Genomic DNA, 24,206 nt, shown 5'->3' with positions numbered 1-24,206 from the left:
GAGATTTTTTTTTTTTTTCAATTTGAGTTTCACAATCTTTTCTCCCCAATCTTACTTCCCTCTCCCCACCCCACCCCCCACGGAAGGCAATCGGTCGATCTTTACATTGTTTCCATGGTATATATTGATCCAAATTGAGTGTGATGAGAGAGAAATCATATCCTTAAGGAAGAAACAAAAAGTATAAGAGATAACAAGATCAGACAATAAGATATCTGGTTTGGTTTTTGGTTTTTTTTCCCCCCCTAAATTAAAGGGGAAGGGGCGGCTAGGTGGCGCAGTGGATAAAGCACCGGCCCTGGAGTCAGGAGTACGAGTACGTGGGTTTAAATCCGGTCTCAGACACTTAATAATTCCCTAGCTATGTGGCCCTGGGCAAGCCACTTAACCCCGTTCGCCTTGCAAAAACCTTTAAAAAAAATGAGGTCTAAATTAAAGGGAAGAGTCCTTGAACTTCGTTCAAACTCCACGGTTCTTTCTCTGAATACAGGTGGTATTCTCCATTGCAGAGAGCCCCAAATTGTCCCTGACTGTGGCACTGATGGAATGAGCAAGTCCATCAAGGTTGATCATCACCCCCATGTTGCTGTTAGGGTGTACAGTGTTCTTCTGGTTCTGCTCATCTCACTCAGCATCAGTTCAAGCAAATCCCTACAGGCTTCCCTGAATTCCCGTCCCTCCTGGTTTCTAATAGAACACTAGTGTTCCATGGCATACATGTACCACAGTTTGCTAAGTCATTCTCCAATTGAAAGACATTTACTTGATTTCCAATTCTTTGCTACCACAAACAGGGCTGCTATGAATATTTTTTGTACAAGTGATGTGTTTACCCTTTTTTTCATCATCTCTTCAGGGTATAGACCCAGTCGTGGTATTGCTGGATCAAAGGGTATGCACATTTTTGTTGCCCTTTGGGCGTAGCTCCAAATTTAGAGAATTTTTTTTCGATCTCACACATGAATATTTCTTCCCACCTCGTAATAATACTGCCACCTTGTAGGAGAGAGGGGAGAATCTCCAACATAAATTGTAATGCATTATTTGCCCGAATTTAATCCGCATAAATATGATAATTAGAGACGGGAAAGGTTGAAAACGACGGAGACCCGGAAAACTGTAGGGTTGAAAAAGTGGAATCGTAAGTGATGGAACGGAAGATGGGCCTGGACAAGAGGAATACACGGAGGCGACAGAGGCCGAGCACAGCAGTCTTTGTAATTTAACGTCTTATCAAGCGCCCACCATGTGCAAAGCACTTTGCCAGGGAGGACATGGTAGAAAAGCAGGGTGAAGCCGAGCCTGAGCTCGGGAGCGCACCTGCAAGTCGCTGCCCAGGCACATCAGGGCTAGTGGGGCGGGACACGGGGAGGGGAGGAGCCTGAAGCCGGCTCGTCCGTGCCGCGGCCGCGTGGAGCGCGGATGGTGCGCGGCGGGGGCGACCGCCCAGACGGCAGGGAGCCGGGCTCCCCCGAGGGGGGGACTGGCGGAGGCGTGCCGGCGGCGTCCACAAGCCAGGACCCAAGAGGAAGCCCGGAGTCCGGCGCGGGCCCGGCCCGGCCCGGCCCTTAACACACGGCGGGGGCTGGGGACAAAGAGCCCGAGTTCTGACCCGAGCAGGCTTAGGGACAGCCACGGCACATGCCGGAGATGGGAGACTGGGAAGCGGGACCCCGGGGAGGTGCGGGCCAGGGGACCCGAAGAGCTCTTGTGGTTAATCTGGACTTAATTACTGTCCCTGTCGATTCCCTCATCTGTAAAATGGCTATAATTAAATGTGGAAATCCAATATGTATAATGGAGATAGATAGTGATTGCAATTTTATATATATATATATATATATATATATATATATATATATAATGATTATAATACTATATATGTAATGGTTATAATGATATATATATAATGGCTATAGTGATATTTATAACGGTTATAGTGATATATATGTAATAGTTATAATGATATATATAATGGTTATAGTGATATATGTAATGGTTATAATAATACATATATAATGTTGTCATGATATATATAATGGTTGTAGTGATATATATGTGATGGTTATAATGATATATATAATGTTATAATGATATGTAATGGTTATAATGATACATATAATGGTTATAGTGATATATATATAATGGTTATAATGATGCATATATAATGTTGTAATGATATATATAATGGTTATAATGATATATATAATGGTTATAGTGACATATATGTAATGGTTATAATGATACATATAGAATGGTTATAATGATATATATATATATATATATAGAGAATGGTTATAATGATATATATAGAATGGTTATGATATATATATAGAGAATGGTTATAATGATATATAAATATATAGAATAGTTATAATGACATATGTAATGGTTATAGTGATATATATGTAATGGTTATAATGATACATATATAATGGTTATAATGTTACTTATATATATAAAATGGTTATAATGATAGATATATATAAAATGGTTATAACGATATCAGAGCGGTAATGAGGATCAAATACGATACTATGATCAATATTAGGGAAGTTCTTTGCAAACTCTTAAAGAATCCTAGAAATGCGATCATCATCATTATTATTATTATTAAGGGGGATAACGGGAGCGCAACAGCGCCTGGAGCACCTTGGGGGCAGTTTGTGGAAGACGTGCCGGGCTGGAGCGGGACGCCCCGGCGGTGCCTACTGACCACGGGGTGGCGGAGTGAGTCCGCGGCTGCCCGGGGCTCAGCGGTTCAGTCCCTCCCGCACGCCGCTCCCCCTCCTTGCACAGGCTGCAGCCCCTGCTACCCCCCCCCCCCGCCCTCGCCCCCCTCGGACGCCCCTTCAGGACTGGGGTGGGGTGCAGACATTTTGCCGCCACAGCCCGAGAGGGAGGGAAGGGGACCCCGAGGGTCCCGTGCGGGGTGCAGTCTGCACGCAGCTGCCACGCGGGGAGCTGGGCCCGCCTCTGGGTCTCCGCCTCCCCCCCACCCCCGGTCTAGGAAGCCGGGCCCCGAAGCCCCCCTCTGCTCCTCGCCCCCTCCCGCCGGGGCTCAGTTTCCCGTCTCTACCTCGCGGGGCCGGGCCGGCCCTCGGCCTCGGGGGGGCGCCCCACGCGGCCCGGGGCGGCCCTTCCCGGCTCCCCCCGCCCCACCCCCGGGCTCGTCCTTGGGCCGCTCCCCGCGGATGCTCCCGGGTGGGAGGGGAGGAGGGAGGGGGTCCTGCGGCGGGGGCGGGCCCCCGGGGGAGGGGAGCCGGGGAGCGGGGCTCCGAGGGCCGTCGGGGGCGGCGGGCGGCGGAGAGGAAGGAGTCACGGGCCCGGGCTCGCCTCTTCTGTCCCCGAGCCGCAGAGGGGCGGAGGAAGGGCTCGGCGGCTCCGCGGCCCTCAGGGGCGCCCCGGCCCCCCGCGCGCCTCCCCGCCTCGCGGCCAGGCCCGGGGGGGCACCCCGAGTCCCGGCGCCCCCGGCCCGGAGAGGGCCAGCAATGCTTCCCTGAGCGGGGGCGGCTCCGCGGGAGCAGCGGGGTCCTCCCTCCGGCCCGGGCGATGCGCCCCGCGAAGCGCCCCTCGGGCGCCCTCCTGCCCCTCCTGTTCCAGCTGGTCCTCCGAGGGTGCCGGGCCAAGAACCTGACGGTGGCCGTGGTCCTGCCGGTGACCAACACCACGTACCCGTGGTCGTGGTCGCGCGTAGGGCCGGCCGTGGAGCTGGCGCTGCGCACCATGAACGAGCGGCCGGACCTGCTGCCGGGCTGGACCGCGGTGCACCGGCTGGGCAGCAGCGAGGACCCGCAAGGGGTGTGCTCCGACAGCTGGGCGCCCTTGGTGGCCGTGGACCTCAAAGTGGCCCACGACCCGGCCGCCTTCCTGGGGCCGGGCTGCGTGTACTCGGCGGCGCCCGTGGGCCGCTTCACGGCGCACTGGGGGCTGCCGCTGCTGACGGCCGGCGCGCCGGCGCTGGGCTTCGGCTCCAAGGGCGAGTACGCGCTGACCACCCGCGCGGGGCCCAGCCACGGCAAGCTCGGGGACTTCGTGGGCGCGCTGCAGCGGGCGCTGGGCTGGCGGCGCCGCGCGCTGCTGCTCTACAGCGACCGGCCCGACCCGCGCGGGGACGACCGGCCCTGCTTCTTCGCCATGGAGGGGCTCTACGTGCGGCTGCGCGCCCGCCTCAACGCCACCGTGGACTACCTGCAGTTCGTGGAGGGCGACCGCGAGCTCCACGGCGCCCTGCTGCGCGACGTGCAGCAGAAGGGCCGAAGTGAGGGCTCCCCGGGGCGCCGCGGCCCCTGCTGCCCGCTCCCTCCTGCCTGCGCCACCCCGGCCGCCCCGGCCCCTCTCCGCTCCGCTCCGCTTCCCGAGCCCTCTCCCCTCCCCAACTCCCTCCGGGCTCCCCGCCTTTCTCCCGCTTTTCCCTTCTCCTCCCCGCTTTCCCATTCCCCCTCGCTTCGCTCGCCACCCTGAGTGGATTTTGTCCTCTCTTACTCTCTTTTCTGAGCTTATCCTTGTCACCCACACTTAGGATCTCCCTCTTCTCCCCGGTTCCCTTTTCTCCTCTCTTTTCCACTCAATATTTGGATCACCTCTCTTTCTCTCTATATACCTCCTGTACCCTGGCTTTTCTGGTTTTCTCTCCTTCCCCCCCACCCCGGTTCAATTTCCTCTCTCCTTTTTCAGTTTCCACTTTCTCCTTCCCACCTTTTCTACGGTTATTTTGGTAGCAGGGAAGCCAGCGTCCCTATCGTCTTCCACCTCAATTTCTTTGTCCTCTTCCCCTGCCATAGCCCAAGCTGAACCTAGAGATATTGCTCATCCGGGGTGGGGGTGAAGGTGAGGGAGAGACTCCAGGAATTTCCGAGGGGTCTGGGAAAGGACATCCTGAGAGGGGGAAAGGGTCTAAAATATCTCTTCCCTGACCCTTATTATCCCTAACCTCTCCCCTCCTTCCGCCCAAACTTTTCCAGGAAATTCTTATCCCCTGCTCATCTGACTCCCCTCTTTCCTCTGCCACAGTCATCTATATCTGCAGTTCTCCAAATACATTCAGAGATCTGATGCTCCTGGCACAGGAAGCAGGGATGACCAAGGGAGACTATGTTTTCTTTTATCTTGATGTCTTCGGAAAGAGTCTGCAGGATGGGCACGGCCCTATCTCTGGAAGGCCATGGCAGCAGGGGGATAGGTATGATGCCGTTGCCAGAAAGGCCTTCCAGGTGGGTACCCCCCAAAGTCTTGGTTAGAACCCCTCTCATGGTATGACCCTATGCTTAGCCTAGGATTATCCTTCCTGAGTATTTATTTCCTTGGTCCCTGACAAACATCCAGAATGGGCATGAGGTTGGGAGAAGGTTATCGGAGAGTCAGAAGCTGGATGGTAGAGGAGATGGGGTGGTGGCTGCAGTTGGGACTTGAGAACCAAATGGATGACACATTAGAGGATTGAGTTAAGTCTGAAGCTCAAAAGTGTCTCAGGGTGATTGGGAATTCCAACATTTTTGTCAATTCCTGTGCTTCTGAACTTAGAATTTAAAATTGATCCAATAGAAACAGAGAAAACCTGGAGATTGATACAATATCCCTGGGAATAATGAACCCTGTAGTCTAGTACCTTCAAATGTAACCCTTGTAATTACTCTCCTCTTGCCTCATGGTAAGGCTGCTAAAATCATCACCTACAAGGAGCCTGATAATCCCGAGTACCCAGAATTTCTGCAGCAGCTCAAAGATTTAGCCCAGAAGAAATATAACTTCACGGTGGGGGATGGACTGGTAAGGAAGCCCCTCTCTGGCTCCTAAGACCTATCCAGCATCACACCACCCTCCCCAGTATTGCAGATTCATACACACCATAGCCACTGCCTTTCCCAATACAAGCCTCCCACCCACAGGAGCTGCCCATTTCCATCCTAAAGTCTTTTACCTCTTTCTTTTCCATGTGCACACTGTGCTCTATAGAATGCAAGCAGGCTCTTTGAAAGCAGAGAGTTTCTTTTTTTCTCTTGGTATCTGAACTCTCTAGAACTGTCCAGTGCCTTTTCCAAATTTGAACGCTTAATATTTAAAGTGTATTGTAGCCCTGTTTCCCTTATACATTGTACCCTCTCTCTACATTCATTCCTACAACCACCACCATGTCATTTGCCTTGGTCTTTTACTCTACCATATTTACTCCACCATATTTCTTCTCCCTATTTTTCCTGGTGCTTCTCATCCCTCCACTACCTATCTAGGCATCTCCTCCTCTATTGCCCACATTGAGTCTCCTGCCTGTTTCTGGTGCTTGCTGATCTGTACTTTCCCCACTCCACCTCATTCTAACCCAGTGTACTTCCCCAGTCATCTGAGATAGGCTATCCCCTCACCTCCACCCCTCCCCAACAGGTGAACACCATTGCAGCCTCCTTCTATGATGGGCTTCTGATCTATGCCCAAGCAGTGACTGAGACACTAGCCAGTGGTGGTTCAGCAACTGATGGAGAAGCTGTCACAAGAAGGATGTGGAATCGGAGCTTCTATGGTCAGTTTTCAGTTTTGTGGTGTGTGTGTGTATGTGTGTGTGTGTGTGTGTGTGTAACACGGACATCATTATGTGAAGGAAAAGAGGGTATTCAGGAGTTCCTAGACTGGAGGGAACCTTGATAAGTCAACTCAAACAAGGAAGAAGAATCCATCCTTCATTTAAAGCATTTTTCCTCATCTTTTTTTGATGACTCTATGGCTTCCATCAGTTCTCCTTTCCACTGACTGGGGGCAGCTAAGTGGTGTAGTGGATAGAGCACTTGCCTTGGAATCAGAAGGATGGGAGTTTGAATCCAACCTCATTACTAGCTGTATGACCTTGGGCAAGTCACTTAACCCTGATTGCCTTGGATCCAGGGTCATCTCCAGTCATCTGGATTCACTCTGGAAGAGAAGATGAGGCTGATGATTTAGCACAGCACCCTCTCACTCAAATCCAATTCTGTTATTGTTATGGCATCACTTCCTCTGATGAGGAAGGACAAATATTATCATCATTCCACATCACCTGCATTTCCATAGGAAAAGCATATGTGTGTAGATGATGTAGATGTTTATTTCTATATGAGTACATATATATATATATATATATATATATTATATGTATATGTATAAGACTTTAGTTTTCCTGCTGTCACTTTTTGTTCAGAGCACAGGGATGCTTTTCTATACTTGTTTGGTGTGTGAAGATGGGAGTGGAATTCAGAGAATCAGAGAAATGGGTAGTGGAAACAGCACTACTTTGGGGGCCAAGAGACTTGGGTTCGTCTTGTCTTACTTACTATTTGTACAACCCTAGAAATTGGATAATGATCATTATGCTACCTAATCCCATAGGTTTATTGAGAAGAAAGCATTTTATATACCCATAAAGTGCTTTAGACATGTGAATGGATATGAATTATAGAGATAGAGGTCCCTTTCCTCACTCTTCACTCCATTCCTGCCTGTCTCAGGTGTTACAGGATATCTAAAAATTGATAGCAATGGAGACCGGGAGAATGACTTCTCTCTCTGGGACATGGAGCCTTCCACTGGTATTTTCAGGGTAAGTTTGTGGGGCTGTGGGGGGGGAAACCATCCACCCTGCCTGACAACACCTTTAAGATACTTCCCTACACTCACATCCCAAAGTCATATCAATAATATTTCAATCAATAATAACTACCCTAAACATTATCTAATTTGCTTCTACAATTAAGGAAAAAAAGTCATTGAGATCCTTAATTTTTGCATCACCTTTGTTTTCAAATACATCCCTCTCCTCCCTTGCCCTATTATTCTTTGTAAAGATGGAAAAAAAGGAAAAAAAAAAGATTAGTTGAACAAAAGTCATGCGTCATCAAGTGTGATCATATATACATGGTTTATATCCATGGTTATGGTTTATATGGTTTATATCCATAGTTCTCTGCATAGAAGGGAGGGAGGTGCACTTTTATCACATTTTCAAGGTTAAACTGCATTATTACACAATGTTCAGTTTCTTCTCATTGCCATTTACATTACTATCATTATGTATATTGTTCTTACTCTGCTTCTACAATTATAACAGTTCATGAGGCTTCCTGTGCTTCTCTAATTTCCTCATTTTCATCACTTCTTATGGTGCAATAATATCCCATTACATGGGTATATTACAGTTTTTCCCCCAGTCAATTCCCCAGTCAATGGGCAGCTAATTATGTTATTTCTAATACTTTGCCACCACATAAGTGCTTCTATGAATATTTTGGTATATATATGGGTCCTAATATCTATTTTGTTGAATCATAGCCAACTCTCTGTTACCCCTTTGGAATTTCACTGGCAACATTCTGGTGTAGTTTGCCATTTCCTTCTCCAGCTCATTTTGAGGAAACTGAGGCAAACAAGGTCAAGTGACTTGCCCAGGGTCACAAGTTAGTAAATGTCTGAGACCAGATTTGAACTCAGGTCTTCCTGACTCCAGGTTTGTTACTCTATTCACTGCACCATCTAACTACCATCTATAGTTTAAACTATATCTCTCTATCTTTATCTCTGTATATCAGACACTGCTATAAAGATAGAATTTTAACAATGGATCAAATGGGTCAAAGGATATGAAAATTTTCTTGACCTTTTTAACCTAATTCCAAATTGTTTTTCAGAATAGTTGGTGATTACCAATAATGTGAGCTAATTTTCATTACATTTGTTTGACAGTCTCTTCATCCCTAGTCAGGAGTCCTGGGTTCAAGTCCCAACTCTACTACTTATTTACTTGTGACCCTGTACTTGAACCTTTCTAAACTTCAGTTTCCAAATCCTTAAAATGGGAGAAGGATGTTTACATAATAACCTCACAGTTGTTTGTAAGGAAATCCTTTGTAAATCTTAAAGTACATAGAGATGCAAACTGTCTTTGTAACAACAATCAAAGGTGTTTAAAATACCCAAAGATTTTAAGAAGATTATGTAAAATATTTTCTTTGTATTTTCCCCATTTAATCAAATAAATCATTGTAGGGAAGGTCAAAAAAGACAAAACTAGGAGTTTGTTGTGGAGTGAAGAAGTCTGGGACAACTTTCCCATGTTCAGACCTGACCCTCCATTTTTCTTTCCACACCTTCTTGTCTCCCGCTACCCACCACAGGTCGTGCTTAACTACAATGGGACAACCCAAGAAATGGTTTCTGTCCATGAACGCGAATTGTACTGGCCCCTAGGACATCCCCCTCCTGATGTTCCCCCATGTGGTTTTGATGGCAGGGATCCTGCCTGCAGTCAAGGTAATTCCTTCTTGCTCCTCAGGTTCTCAGTTCTAGGGTTCAACTATCATTGTTACTTCCAGGATACCAGATCCAGGAAAGGGGAAAGAAATGAATTCTTTCTTTTACCCCATTTCCCTAACTTTTAGGACGTTCTTCCTATTCACACAGACTGGAAGTTATCTACTACCTCAAGTTCAATGATCATATCCATGTATAGAACTCCCTGGTTTAAGTATCCAGTTCTAAACTCTCTTCTGAACTTAACTTCCATATCTGTGACTGACTAGATTTTGCTGAAGTACTAGACTAACATGGAAAGAGCATTGAACTTGGAGTAATGAGATCCTGAGTTCAAATGTTGCCTACTATCTATGTGACCAGGGTAAGCCTTTTAATCTTTGTCTCAAATTCCTCTTCTGTAAAGTGAAGGAAGGTGTTGGACAGGATGACCTCTAAGGTCCCTTATCCTCTAGAGCTTTGATCCTATGGTTTCCACCTGGTTATCTTATAGGCATCTCAGAACTCCATTTGTCCTAAACAGAACTCATTATAGTTTTCATCAAATTCATTCTTCTTCCAGAATTCCCTATTCCTAGTAAAGACATCACTATAGCCTTCTAAATGGTCTCTACCTAAAGTCTCTTTGCAGTCTAACCCATCCTCCACTCAACTACCAAAGTGATTTTTCTAAAATAAGCTTAACCATGTCACTCTTCTGCCCAGTGAGCTCTCATGGCTCCCAATTAACTCTAGATTCAACTCTCAGCTCCTCTGGTATTTAGAACTCCTCGGAATCTTGCCCTTTCCTAGCTTCCTAGTGTTCTTCTCACTTCCTTTCATGCACTCTCCAATCTAGCAGTGGGTGGACAATGATACTCCATCTTCCACTTCCATGACTTTGCACTGCTGTTCTCTGTGATTAGAATGCTCTGGTCCATTCATCTTCAACTGGAGTTCCCTAAACTCCTTCAAGACTCAGCTCCAGTCCCATCTTGTTCAGGAGGCTTTTACTGGACTTCCCCAGCTGCTAGAGCCTTCCCCTCTGAGATTGCTTTCCATCTCTTCCATATATAGCTTAAATGCACCTTATTTATATGTTCCCTTCCCTATTAGAATGTGAGCTGTCTGGAGGCAGGGATTGTTTTTTCCTTTCTTTGGATATCTAGTGTAGTGTCTGGCAGCAAAAGCACTTAATAAATGCTTGTTGAGTGTCTGCCTATCTGATTGTTCATCATTAATCCAAGTATGCAACCTTGGATTCATCCTTGACTTTTTCTCTTTCCCTCATTCCCATATCCAGTAAGCTGTCAAGTCTTATCAATTCTAACTCCACAATATTTTCCATTTCTGTCCTGTTTCTTCATCACACAGATTCTACTCCAGCTCAAACCAATTGGTCTCCTTGCTTCTAGGCTCTCCCTTTTCTCATTCACATTCTTCACTGTTGCCAAATTGATAGTCCTGAAACACAGATTATACTATATTATTCCCAGAGTAGGAAAAAGAATTGCTGTTATTGGATATTTGTTATTGTTGTTTCAGATTCTTTGTGACCCAATTTGGGGTATTCTTGGTTAAAAAAAAATACAAGAGTGATTTGCCATTTATTTCTCCAATTGGTACTGGAGTCCTTCACATTCTGACTTCCATACACATACATCTAATCCTAATTTATATTGCTCCCTTTTATGCTCTTTGTATTACTGCCCTGCTAGCTTGTCCCCATATACAACATGCCCTAGGAGATAGTGTGACATTGACTTTAAAGTCATAGATCCTGTGTTCAAATCCTATCTTAGATTCATACTACTTATGGCCTGGAGCAATGCACATAGCCTCCCCAGAGCTGGGGAGACATTTTAAATAAGAGGGTTGAACTAGATAGACTCTAAGGGTCCTCCTTTTCCTCTCTAGATCTGTGATCTCTCAACTCTATGTCTTTGCACAGGTGTAGAACATTGCCTCCACCTTGTAGACTCTCTAAGTTTCTATCAAAAGGTCTCCATGAGACCTTTCTCAGTCCTTCCTCTCCACCCCACCCCCATGATAGTTCTGTCTTCTTGAGGTTACTTTATATGTGTGTTTATTTTCTCTTATACTTCAGTATAGTATCACCTGCTTATCAGCAAGGACTATTTTAATTTTAGTTTAGTTTTAGTTTAATTTAGTTTCACATTTTTAATAGTACCTTTTCACATTGCACATAGTAGGTGCTTCATACATTTGTGGTTGAACCTAACCTGAGCATCTCCCCTTTCTGGATCTCCATGATAGCCTCCTTCTCTACTCTGGAAGTCCTGGCCCTAGTGGGAAGCCTCCTGTTGTTCAGCATTTTAATTGTGTCCTTCTTCATATACAGGTGAGCAGGTCTGAGCCCTAGTGGTGGCAGAATGTGGGGTACAACTGAGACGGTGCTTCTGAGGAACAGATTGAGGGCAAATTGAGTCAGGGCTCCAGGGAAGGATAGGAAGGGACGTGTAGGAACTGGGGTTGTCTGTGGGAAGAGGGAGAGGGTTAGAAAGGAGTATCTTGGCTTCAGGGCCCACAGAGAGGGAGGGGATCAGAAGGGGACTTGCCCAAGAGCCAGCTCACTTTATGTTCAAGTACAGAAATCATTTCCTGTGTGACCTTTAAAAAGTTCAAAAGACATAATTTCTGGGTAATTAGTCATTTTATTAATAATGCTAGTAAGTTATTCATAAAATAAAGTCAGTGGCACTTTCCAATGCCAAAGACTCCTCATGGCAGTGGGCAAATAGTTTATATGCCCTTGGAAGAAGGGTTGTTCCTGAGGGTGGTAATTGATTGTTTAACAATTAATAAGAAAATGATATTATAATGAGATCTGGGCTCATTCTAATAAGGGTCTTGGATCACCCAAGTCTTGGTCAAAGAGACTTAATTTCTGTATCACCTGTCTGACCAAAAGGAAAAGCTGCATTTTCCCAGACCAATCTGAGTAAACACAAACATCAGGAATTCACCTATTAGTCTAAACTTAGAATTTCTTTTACTGTTTTTGATTAGATTTTTAGCCTGGGTAAGCCTTTGAAAATAGATTTCCCACACTGGTTGTTTTCTGGATGAGGAAGCAGAAAAAAAAAGGATCCTGATAAAAAGAATTAATTATTAATACACTAGAGAAAAAAAAATTTCTCTCACCTGGTTCTTCAAATGTTGTTTAGCATGACCTGAAGGAGAGTGGAGGGAAAAAAGGAAAAATGATGGAGAGGAAAAGAAACACAGACAAAAGAGGATCTTTAAGGATTTAGGGTTCTGAAAAGAGGAGCATAAAAAGAGGAAAGTAGAAAGGAGGCTAGAGAAATGGGGAAGAAATTCTTAACTTTTTTTATATCCTAGACCTCTTTGGCAGCCTGATGTGGTCCATTAGCCCCTTCTCAGAATAATATTTTGAACGCATAAAATAAAATATATAAGATTACAGAGGAAAACAATTACATTGAAATATTGTCAAAATGTTAAAAGAAAATCATGGATCTCTCTGAAATCTCTTCACAGTATTCCATGGGCTTGTTAAGGATCTTAAGAAAGATCACTTATACAGAAACTAGGAAGATTCCCATTCTGATATTTATTAGCTGTATGACTGTGGGAAAGTTACTTTGTTTTGAAGAACCTAAGTTTCCTCATCCATAAATTATAAATAATAACACCTCCTCTACTCATCTCACAGAGTTGTTGGGAAGAAGATATTTTTCAAACCCTACAGATCTCTGGAAATATAAAATATCATTGTTCAATGCTCAAAAACTTTAGAGGAAAGATATAATATCTTAATCACGAGAAGAGTCAGGAGAGCACCCACAGCCTGTTCAGTGTGGGCTTCTCTTTACCCCAGGAAGCTACAACTTGAGAAGGAGCTGGCCTCAGAACTTTGGAGGGTACGCTGGGATGATGTGCAAGCCAGCAGCCTTGAGAGGACACTCCGAAGTGCAGGGAGCCGGCTAACTCTGAGTGTGGTAAGTAAGGGGGGTTGTTCCTAAGTTCTGAACTAATGACATAACATAATAAAGTAATATATAATAAAATAATTCCAATAACAATGCAATATTGCTCTTTGTTCTGTCATGTTGAGCCTTCTTCCATATGATAGACCTTCAAATAATCAATCAGTCAATCAGCAAACTTATTAAGTTCCTATTATATGATGGACTCTATGCTAAGTGCTGGAAACATAAAGACAGAGGTGAAACAGTCTCTGCTCTCAAGGAGCTTAGATTCTGTCAAGGGAGACAGTTTTTGTGAACTCCCAGTTCCAGCGCCTTATCCTCACATAGCATGACTTCAGTTTCTCTCTTCATTCTGATCACCCATCTCCAGAAGGGCTCTGGTTTGCCTATATCTTGCGTCAAAGTTGGCATCCAGGATTGATTGTCATGGTCTTGCTGTGGTCTGATGTCAAAAGCAGGCTTCAGTGGGCTTTCTCTTCCCTTGTGCTAAGATCTTCTACCCCTTTCAATTCTGCTTGCATTCAACTTTTGGGGCTGCCATGTCCCATTCAATTTTGAGACGTGGCTGGTTTAATATCTAACTTGTTGCGTGACCTTTGACAAGTCATTCAACATTTCTGAGCCAGTTTGCTCAACTATAAAATATAGTTAATGATAGTCAGTTGCCCAGCCTGACTTGAAGAGTTATTGCTAGTGGGACCTTGAGAGAGATACACAGGAGTAGTCTGCTTTCTCTTTTACCCTTTTTTTTTCAGTTTTAGTTTTAGTTTTTGCAAGGCAATGATGTTAAGTGGCTTGCCCAAGGCTACATGGCTAAGTGATTATTAAGTGTCTGGACTTGAACTCAGGTACTCCTGATTCTAAGGCCAGTGCTCTATCCACTGCACCACCTATCCACTTGCACCCCTTACCCCTTCTTTCAATGTTTTTTCCTTTTCAATGAGAAAATAAAGGCATTGGGAGAAGTGGGCCAGGGCAAGAACAGACAGGACTGGGATCCCAATCAAGTGATTGGGATGAACAGGATGGGAACTCAGGAAGGGAGCTTATTATGTATGGCTTATAGGTGATTACACTTGTTGTATATCCACACACTTGCAGAGAGGATCCAACTATGGCTCCCTGATGACCACTGAGGGCCAGTTCCAGATTTATGCCAAGACAGCCTATTATAAGGTAGGGGGCCTAGGTTGTGACTCCTGAGATCTCTGGTTCCTAGTGTGAAAGAAGATTCAGGATTTTTGGCTGGGGCATGGGATAAGTGAATCACTTAGGGTTGGCAGGGAGGAGGACAGAGGACCTGTAACCTATCTAATACTAAATTTCTTTTTCTTTGTCCAGGGCAATCTTGTGGCTATAAAATATGTGAACCGGAAACGCATTGACCTAACCCGAAAAGTCCTATTTGAATTAAAACATGTAATATGGGATGGGGAAGCTAGTTACAGGGAAGAAAATACTAGGGAGGATAGAGGAGAAGTACCTAGTGGCAGTGGCTGGGTTTGGCACGATAGGACTTTCTGGGAAATGGAGAACCAGAGGAAATCATTGGAAAAGAGATAGGAGAGTCATCAGGTACCTATTAAATGGGGGGACTGGCAAAGAATGAGAACGATCAAGAACCTTGGAGTTAGCAGGGACTAGAAGAAAGGGGAAGCTGGCTTGGAGGGAGAGAGGCTCTGGCAGTATTTTTGCTCTGTTACTTGCCTCTAGATGCGAGATGTACAAAATGAACACCTGACAAGGTTTGTGGGTGCCTGTACTGACCCTCCCAATATTTGTATCCTCACTGAATATTGTCCACGAGGGAGCCTTCAGGTGAGAGGACACGGGAAAAGAGGGGATATGGAAAGGATGCATGATCGAAATGGATGAAAGCCTAACATCCGAGAAAGACAGAGTCAGAATGAGGGACTCTGCAGGGGATGAAGGATGAAGAGGAGATGCTTCCATGATGGGAGGCAGAGTTGGGGAATGATGTGGGCAAATAGGCTAGCTTTCTCAGTCTTTCTTATCCCTACAGGATATCTTGGAGAATGAGAGTATTACCTTGGACTGGATGTTCCGATACTCACTCACAAATGACATTGTTAAGGTGTGTCCCATGCTTCATTTTAAGAGGAGGAAGTAAGAAGGGGGATGAGAGTGGGGACAGTAGGGTTGCTCTCAGCTGTGGGACAATTGGAAAGGACCTTGTATTTGAGGTCTGGAGAGAACCTGGATCTAAAGTTCTGTTTTTCTACTAATATGCAAAGCCCATTTCACTCTAGAAATCATTTCCTTCCTCCATAAAAGGCAAGGTTGAAATAGATAATCTCTTAGCTCCTTTTCAGATGTAAATTGTACGACCCCATAGATGAAGAATCCTGTTCAACAAACATTGAAAAAGGGCAAATAGTGCTAGACTCTTGAGATACTAAGAGAATTTCCCTCTTGCTTCTACCTCCCCAGGGAATGCTGTTTCTGCACAATGGTGCCATTTGCTCCCATGGGAACCTCAAGTCATCCAATTGTGTGGTAGATGGGCGCTTCGTACTCAAGATCACAGACTATGGGCTGGAGAGCTTCCGGGTGCCAGAGCCAGAGCACAGCTATACCCTTTATGCCAGTGAGACCTTGCCCTTGGCTTATTAACTCTAGCCCTAAGAATATGAGTGCTCTCTAAGACAATGAGATTGACCTTTGATGACCATGGCTAAGTACCTTCTTGGAATCTTAGTTTCCTCACTTGTAAAATGTAGAGTTGGACTAGATTATCTCTAATGCCTTTTGACCTCAGGTATGATTGTAGCCCCAGTGGATGCTAGTGAGATAAACTGCTGACCTATGATGACCCCATCCCCTTTTCATTTATGAAAGTCAAAACTCCAACTCCTATAATCTAATTTCAATGTCTCCCCCTTCATTCCTAAGCTGTGGAGGGTCTCTATAACCTCCCTCTGTGACCTTTGACTTCTGACCCCCAGAGAAGCTGTGGACAGCCCCTGAGCTACTTCGAATGGCAGCCCCTCCTGCCCAGGGAACCCAGGCAGGTGACATTTACAGTTTCGGGATCATCCTTCAGGAGATAGCTCTTCGGAGGGGGGTGTTCCATGTGGAGGGAATGGACCTCAGTCCCAAAGGTGAAAGGACCACCTTTTTGCTATATCTTCTCATCCCCACAAAGCCCTGGCACTGACCCTTTTAGTTCCAAGAGAAATATTCCTTCCCTAAATCTCCTTTCTCTGATTAACCTCAATTCCAAGGAGAGAAGCCTCAAATTTTCCCTTAGTTCCCAATGTCCTATTGTCAGCTCCCTTCATCCCTTTCATATCTCCTGTCTGTATCCGGAGCCTGACTCACCTTCTCTCTTAATCCCTCAGCATCCTTTACCTGAGCTACCTACTGTCTTTTGCCCCAGACCCCTGACTACACCATCCTCCCTTACATCATGTCACCACCTACCTAGGGCCACATAATAAGCCCCAGAAACTCCTAGCTCATGTCCACCAACCCACAAGGTCATTCCCTGGCTGAAAGATGCTTCTTCCCTACTCCAATCATCTATGCAGAAATTGTTGAGCGGGTAGTCCGGGGGGAACAACCCCCATTCCGGCCATCACTGGCCCTTCATTGTCATCTGGAGGAGCTGGGGCAACTGATGCAGAAGTGCTGGGCTGAAGATCCCCAGGAGCGTCCACCCTTCCAACAGATTCGTCTGATGTTGAGAAAGTTCAACAGGTCTCCCCTTTTCCCAAATATATACACTCTGTCCTCACCCTCATGCCATCACCTCTTGTCAACTCTGCCTCTAATCTATTTTCCCTAATCCTATTCTGTCCATTGTTCCCCTTCACTATCCTTATTCATTTTATTTCCATACTTTTTATCTATCTACCCTTTTCTTCCATCCCAAATACCTGTTCATCCTCCTTCCTTCTCTCATTCTCTTCTCCATCCCTTTCCCTTTCCCTTTTCCCTCCTCTCTCCCTTCCCACTCTTCTCCCCATACCCTTCCATCCTTCTGTTACACCTCCTTTTCCCTTCCTCATCTTCCTGATCCTCCTCAGTTCCTCCATCACTTCATAGGGTTGTTGAGAGGGGAAACACCTTATAAAATATAGAAGTGGACTAAAATATAACTTTATTATTATTTTTCTCTTCCTTTTCTTCTCATTCCTTAAAGAGCTACATAAGCATATATTATTATTATTACTCCTTCTTTCATTTCCCATTCTCTCCTCTATCCCTTCCATTGTCCCTCTTCCTTTATTCTCCATTCATCTTCTCTATTCCTCCTCTCTCTCCATTCCCTTCCATTCCCTCATACTCTATCTTTAACCTCCTTTCTTCTTCTTAATTATTACTCCTCTTCCACCTACCATTTGTGAAATTCAAATTAGATAATTGTTGTAAAGCACTCTGTAAATTTCAGTTATAATAATAATAATGGTGACTCTAGTCACCAAGTCTCCAGTCTGACAATAATTTCATTTTCCAAGCCTTCTACTATGTTCCTGTTGAGCTCAAACAATGTATATAAACCATATAGAAGTATTCTAATAAATGTCTAATAATTAGGTTCTCCTGAGAAATAAAGTCTCATCCACACACACTTTTACATTTAATCTGCATTAGTACTTTCTCAAGCTTTAAATAATCAACAAAACCATAAATCAGACAATTTGTATTGATTGTCAATTTCTGAGGTATATTGAGTCAATTTCTACTCCCTTCTTTCCTCTTCCTTTTAAATTGATGGCTCTTGACTTTATGTCACAGTTATTTTTACCACCCTCCTCTAGATTGAACCCTTCCTTTTGACAAAGGAAAATAATTTAGCCAAATATATGATACTTTTCCTTTTCTGACAGGATATCCAGCATTCTCTCCTAGTCATTCTCAACCTCTCTATTATGAAGGAAGAGGTATATTTTATTATCTCTTCTTCAGATCTCCATTATTTTTCCCATTTTTCCCAGTTCAACTTCCTTTTTGTGATCTTTTCATTTACTCTGGTGTCATCATATATATTGTTCTCTCACATCTACTTATTTTTCTCTGTATCAGCTGATATAAATCTGTCCATTTTTCTCTGAATCCCTCCTATTCTCCATTTCTTGCCACAAAAGAATATTCAATTGTATTCCTACGCCATTGATCTTTCAGTTATTACCTACTATGTTTCCAGGTCTTTGCTATCACAGAGTGCTTTTATGAACTTAGTTTATTTGGGGATTTTGTTTCTGTCCTTGGAGTATATGCCCCAGTAGTGGAATTGGTGGGTCAGAGGATATGAATGATTTCAGCACTTTTTTTGCATAATTCCAAATTGAAATCCCAAATGACTAGACCATTTCACAACTGCATCAATAATGCATTGGTATCCCTGTTTTCCCACAGTCCCTCTAATGTGGATTTCTCCTCTTTTATCATCTTTGCCAATTTATATCACATTTAGTAAAACTCAGAAGTGTTTTAATTCACATTTTTCTGTGACTCATTTGGAGCATGTTTTCATGAGCTTACAGCCCTCCTCCTTCTTCATCACTCTCTTCCTTTATCCATCCCTTCCCTTTACCCCTTCTCATTCACCATTCTTCATCTACCTTCTTCCTCCTATCCTTCCCCATAACTCTCTCCATGAAGGATTCTTCATCTACCACCCACCTCCATCTCAATGTACCTTTAGGCTGCTCTATCTCAGGCCCTATCCCAGATTCCAGGTGTGGTAGTAGGCTGATATTAAAGACCTCTCCCTCCTTCTCAACTCTTTTGGCCCTGGGGGTTCTCTCCAACTGATGGGGATCTTTGTAAGTGGTAGAAGATGTTGAACTCCAGTTCCTTACACACACACACACACCTCTCCTTTGCCCTTCAACCTCAGCCTTTCCTCAATCCCTCACCCCCACGTCCTTCCCTGTCCATTATCTAGAGAAAACAGCAGCAACATCCTAGACAACTTGCTTTCAAGAATGGAGCAGTACGCCAATAATCTGGAGGAGCTGGTTGAAGAACGAACGCAGGCCTACCTGGATGAGAAGCGGAAGGCTGAGGCCCTGCTCTACCAGATCCTGCCCCAGTGAGTACTGGTCCTCTCAGATTCTAACCTTGCAGAAGTTCTTTCTTTACTTTTCAGTCTAATCACTGTGGGTCACTACTGAAGAATCCTGGTGATCAACACAATGCCTAGAGGTCATCTATGTAATTAAAGTATGCTGTATGAATGTTGGCTATCATCATCCCCACCCTTATTGTTTTGGAATTGTTTTTTGGGTTTTTTTGAGGCAATTGGGGTTAAATGACTTGCCCAGGACCACAGAGCTAGTAAGTGTCTGAAGCCAGGTTTGAACTCAAGTTGTCCTGATTCCAGGGCAATTTTTGCCCCACAGTACAGGATCTTGCTACACACCAACATTACTATTGACAAATAACCAGCATAATAATGTCATTTATATGATGTTTTAAGGTTTTTAAAGTGCTTTACAAATCTTATCTCACTTCCTTGTAATTCATTCATTCTTTTATTCCCTCAAAGTATTAGTTACCCTGAGGTTTCCCTCATATCTATTTAAGAATCCCCTCCATTTTCCAGAGATCTCTTTCTCCTATCTTGACTCTCTTGACAAGCTTCCCTTCTCATCCCTTTCATCAGTGCCACTCTCCAGGATCTCCTTCACCTTCCTAAGACTCCACGTGGCTCCCTCTACTAGATTTTGCTCAATAAGCTTATTAAACCAGAGCCTCTACAAGTCACTAAACTTACTCAACCTAGCTACTCCCCTTACCTACTGAACCTGACCCTTTCTCCCCTCTCTCCTGATCCCTCAGCTCAGTGGCAGAGCAGCTGAAGAGAGGGGAGACAGTCCAGGCTGAGGCCTTTGACAGCGTCACCATCTACTTCAGTGACATTGTCGGCTTTACAGCTCTGTCTGCAGAAAGTACCCCCATGCAGGTGAGTAGGATTACTGGACCAGACTGGTAGGAGAACACATCAGCCCAGAAGTGTCTATGAAGGTTAAACCCACTGAGGCTTGGTGTACTACATCCTGGGTGGCAGAGCTTGCCCCTAAGTCCTTTTCCCTGTTTCTCCACCCTGTCTCAGACTTCCTTTCCCCACCAATATTTCTGACAGTAAAAATTTCCTTTCTTGATTCTTGGTTTCCCTTCTCAGGTGGTGGCCCTCCTTAATGACTTGTATACCTGCTTCGATGCTGTGATTGACAATTTTGATGTGTACAAGGTGACTGGACTGAGAATGGAGGGAAGGGGGAGGGAGAAGAAGAAACAGTGACAGAGAGAGAGACAGACAGACAGACAGACAGGAAAAGAGGAAGGGAGGAAGGAAGAAAAGAAAGAAAAGAAAGAAATAGAGTAACTCAGAATCTCAGAATGACAAAGAAACTGAAACAGGACAATAGTGAGATGGAAATAGAATAAACATAACAGACACATAGATTTAATGAGTCAGAATGTGGCTGTCAGTGGCCCAGAAGAAATAGTTTAGGAAGCACTGAGGAAATCAGAACCACAAGTAGGATAAGGCCATTGGAATTTTACCCAAGGGTAAAAAATTTAAAGAGTATTCATAATATCATCCTAGGGCACATTTCCATCCCCTTCAAGCCTCTGATACAAAAACTGCCAACTGTGGCTCTAGGTTAGGATCTCATTCCACTCGTCCTGCCCCCATTATCTGGTGACAGGTAGAGACAATTGGAGATGCATACATGGTAGTGTCTGGGCTCCCAGTGAGGAATGGGCGTCTCCATGCCCCAGAAGTAGCCCGGATGGCTTTGGCACTGCTAGATGCTGTTCATTCCTTTCGTATCCGTCATCGACCCCAGGAGCAACTCCGTCTGCGCATTGGCATCCACACAGGTAAAAGTGTCCCTGCCCCTGAAAGGTGTGGCCTCTCTACCCCATAATTATCTCTGGTCTCTCTTATACTGGCTTTTCTGGGACCTGCCTCTTTGCTTCTCTGAGGCATGCTAACCTCTTCAACCTCAACTATCCCCTATTACCACCTCCACTCCCCTTTGCAACAGTTACCCTATTTGTGTCCCTCTTAACCAGGTCCAGTATGTGCTGGAGTGGTAGGGCTGAAGATGCCTCGTTACTGTCTCTTCGGTGACACTGTCAATACTGCATCTCGAATGGAGTCCAATGGCGAAGGTATAGTATCCCTGTTTTCTTACTTCTCCCCAGCCTGTGCTAACCTGTTTGTCCATCTTGCACTCCATCGAACCCCTCTCCCTTCCCTTCTAAAGGATAAACTCTGTCCCCAGGCTGGGCAATATACCAGAGACTGACAGAAACTTGGACCACTGCTCCCCACCCCTCCCTGCAACCCCACCCCCGTTTCAAGAGCAAAAAGTTATCCTTTGAGGAGACCTTCCTTCCTTGCCTATCTTTTGCTTCTACCCTTTCCATTTCTGTCTTCTTGCTTCCTTTAATTCAGTTCAAAACTAACTGTGAGTTAGGTCCTTGGAAGTATATAAAATGCCATCAAAAAGCTTATTTCTAAATAGAAAATTGGGCACCATGTGATTTAGCATCAAAATTAGATGTGAAAATTAAATAAGTATAATAAGAATTCAATGAAACAGTACAGCAGCATAATAATTTTTATAAAAACAGTGAAATTAAGAGTCATGACTAGATTCAAGTGTTATTTCCACAGCTAACTAATTGGACAAGTTATTTTTCCTTGCTAGCTTCAGTTTCTTTATTTGTAAAATATGAGTGCCACAGAGGAAGCAGGGGCCATAGGTTCAAATCCTGACCCTGCTACTTATGCTCTCTTGGATCTGATGTGATTACTTAACTGTTCTGGGCTTCAATTTGTCCATTTGAAAAATGAAAGGCTACATTAGATGACCTCTAAGGTCCCTCCATTCTGTAATCCTATGGAAAAGATTTGATTTGAACTGTGCTATGACGGAACGGTAGAATTTTAAGATAGATCTTATCCCTGGATCTCTCCTACCTCCAAGAAGCCTAAGACCTCTTTCCTTAGTCCTTTATGTCAGATTGAGCCTTCCCCTAACCTCCTATCCTCTTTTGTCTTTTATCTATTCTCTTTGCTTATTCCTTCCTCAGCCTTGAAGATCCACATGTCTTCAGAAACCAAGGCAGTCTTGGAGGAGTTTGGTGGTTTTGAACTGGAGCTCAGAGGGGATGTGGAAATGAAGGTACTAAATCCCCTGTCCCCAGATCTAGTCCCCAGATCTATTCCCTTCTTTCCCTTTTCCTTGGGTACCCTCCCCCATCTCTTCCCCACACCCCAAAACTGCACCTCCAGCCCTTACCGAGACTGGGACTCTGAGAACAGCCATGCCATAGTATTTATGCCACTTTTATGGCCCTCTTAGTCCCCAACTCTAATTTCCTTCTTTCCCTGCTCAGGGCAAAGGCAAAGTCCGCACGTACTGGCTTCTGGGAGAACGGGGAAGCAGCACTCGGGGCTGATGTGCCCATTCTATCACCCCCAGTGCCCAGACTCAGGATCAACATCCCCCATTAGAGAGCTCCACTTTCATCATGGGAAGCAATGGGGGATTTGAACAGCTCAGGTTCGGAGACTTCAGTGGGGATGATCCCAAGGTTCTGGAAGAGGATCAGAATCTGGGAATAACACAAGACTCCAGGATTGGATCAGATAACCATGCCAGCACATACATACACATGTATTCTCTACCCTGACCCATGCCAGCATTTTTGGATGGGGACCTTGGTTGCCTGAATCCGTCTCTCCTCTCTCCTGTCTCTCCTCCCCCATACACTGTGGCTATTTAAGGGGAGTTGAAGAGAAGGGTAGAGCCACCCCAGTCAAAGGACAGACTCTGAACTACTGGCATCATTCACAAGCTCAGTATGGCTGTGGTGGGTGAGACAGGTTCACCTACCTACTGTCAGATACAGAGGGTTGAGCTGGAAAAACAAAGGAGTGGGGTAGGAAGGTTGGGACAGGGGTGGGGTTTGGGGGGAGGGATGTCCACACCCAGCTTCTACTGTGAGCAGATGACCGATCATTAAAATCATTATCCCTGAGGCAGCCTCTTTTCTTGGACAGACACCACATAAAACATTCATGTTCACTACATGCTTATTACAGGCATGTGAAGCATGAGAGAAAGGAAGAGATTGTGTTCTTACAAAGTACTATGGTCCCTATTGATTCAGTGCAACAGGGATCTATTTCCTTCCTGGAAGGATGAGTAGATTAGACCTGGAGTACTTTGATAATGCTGCAGTGATAATCAATTAGGAGTGGCTGATTTCCATTTTGTTCATGATCTGAGTTGTCCCTCCTTTGTAGAAGACTCTAGAAGGGGAAAGGAATTGGGAAGGATTTAGGAAACTCTCATGAATTGATTCCCCTTTTGGGGGAGGGAACAGGAATTGGAGACTGGATCTGAGATTTCACTAATATAGGGAACACCCAGTAGAGGATACTCCTTTCACTGATGCAAGTTGTCACCACCTCAGCAATTTATGGTTGGGGAGCACCATGCAGAGAGGTTAATGATTTGACAGCCATCTTTGTCAGACAGAGGATTTGAAGTCAAGCCTACCCAAATCTGAGGCCATCTCTCTATCCCCACTCCATGACTTTTCCTTATTTGCTTGGGCCAGAATTATTAAAGATCTAAGAGGTGGAAACCATTGCCTTTATTGAGGTTTTTGGTAACATCAGTCCAGTTTACCCAGTCCCTCCAAAACCATGAAAAAAGGAAAAATTGACTATAGCTAGAGATTGCTTTCTCAGTTTTTTTCCCCCTGGGAGAGGCCCCTGTGGAAAAGAAAGTGTGTGGGAAGGTTAGGAGTTTATTTTTAGAGAAACTTGGGTTCCTATCTTAGGGTACCTTAAGGAGCTAGGACTGAGGAATTGGCTGGGGCTCCTTGCCCAAGCTAGGCTAAGCTGGGTGGAGGACCTTCCTTTGCTGTCTCTCTTCCTTACTCTCCACCCTTCTGCTCCTACACACAGACGGACACACA

The 24,206-nt window shown here is 44.9% G+C and overlaps 1 protein-coding gene across 1 annotated transcript; it reads left to right on the top strand.

Moving 5' to 3' along the window:
• The first annotated feature begins 3,307 nt into the window (after positions 1-3,307).
• NPR1 (natriuretic peptide receptor 1) lies at positions 3,308-23,190 on the top strand. The gene is made up of 22 exons (XM_074223457.1): positions 3,308-4,261; positions 5,014-5,213; positions 5,656-5,769; positions 6,382-6,517; positions 7,476-7,567; positions 9,138-9,273; positions 11,530-11,614; positions 13,115-13,235; positions 14,328-14,402; positions 14,568-14,645; positions 14,940-15,044; positions 15,250-15,321; positions 15,678-15,834; positions 16,193-16,348; positions 16,778-16,946; positions 19,141-19,287; positions 20,037-20,160; positions 20,380-20,448; positions 20,912-21,086; positions 21,282-21,380; positions 22,308-22,399; positions 22,614-23,190. Exons 1-22 carry the CDS (start codon positions 3,553-3,555, stop codon positions 22,674-22,676), a joined length of 3,174 nt encoding a protein of 1,057 aa, XP_074079558.1. The 5' UTR covers positions 3,308-3,552; the 3' UTR covers positions 22,677-23,190.
• The last annotated feature ends 1,016 nt before the right edge of the window (positions 23,191-24,206 follow it).

Source organism: Macrotis lagotis, chromosome 2 (assembly GCF_037893015.1).
Source record: "Macrotis lagotis isolate mMagLag1 chromosome 2, bilby.v1.9.chrom.fasta, whole genome shotgun sequence".
In the NCBI taxonomy this organism is placed as follows: Eukaryota; Metazoa; Chordata; class Mammalia; order Peramelemorphia; family Peramelidae; genus Macrotis; species Macrotis lagotis.
The sequence above is the reverse complement of the archived record's forward strand: the minus strand, read 5'-3'. Positions and strand labels throughout refer to the sequence as shown.

What these genes read in the sequence shown, in the direction of transcription:
- NPR1 (XM_074223457.1), top strand. Translation starts at nt 3,553, where the DNA reads ATGCGCCCCGCGAAGCGCCCCTCGGGCGCCCTCCTGCCCCTCCTGTTC. An exon ending in GGATCCTGCCTGCAGTCAAG is followed by an intron (nt 9,274 to 11,529) that starts GTAATTCCTTCT and finishes TCTCCATGATAG; the next exon opens with CCTCCTTCTCTACTCTGGAA. An exon ending in GTGTCCTTCTTCATATACAG is followed by an intron (nt 11,615 to 13,114) that starts GTGAGCAGGTCT and finishes TCTTTACCCCAG; the next exon opens with GAAGCTACAACTTGAGAAGG.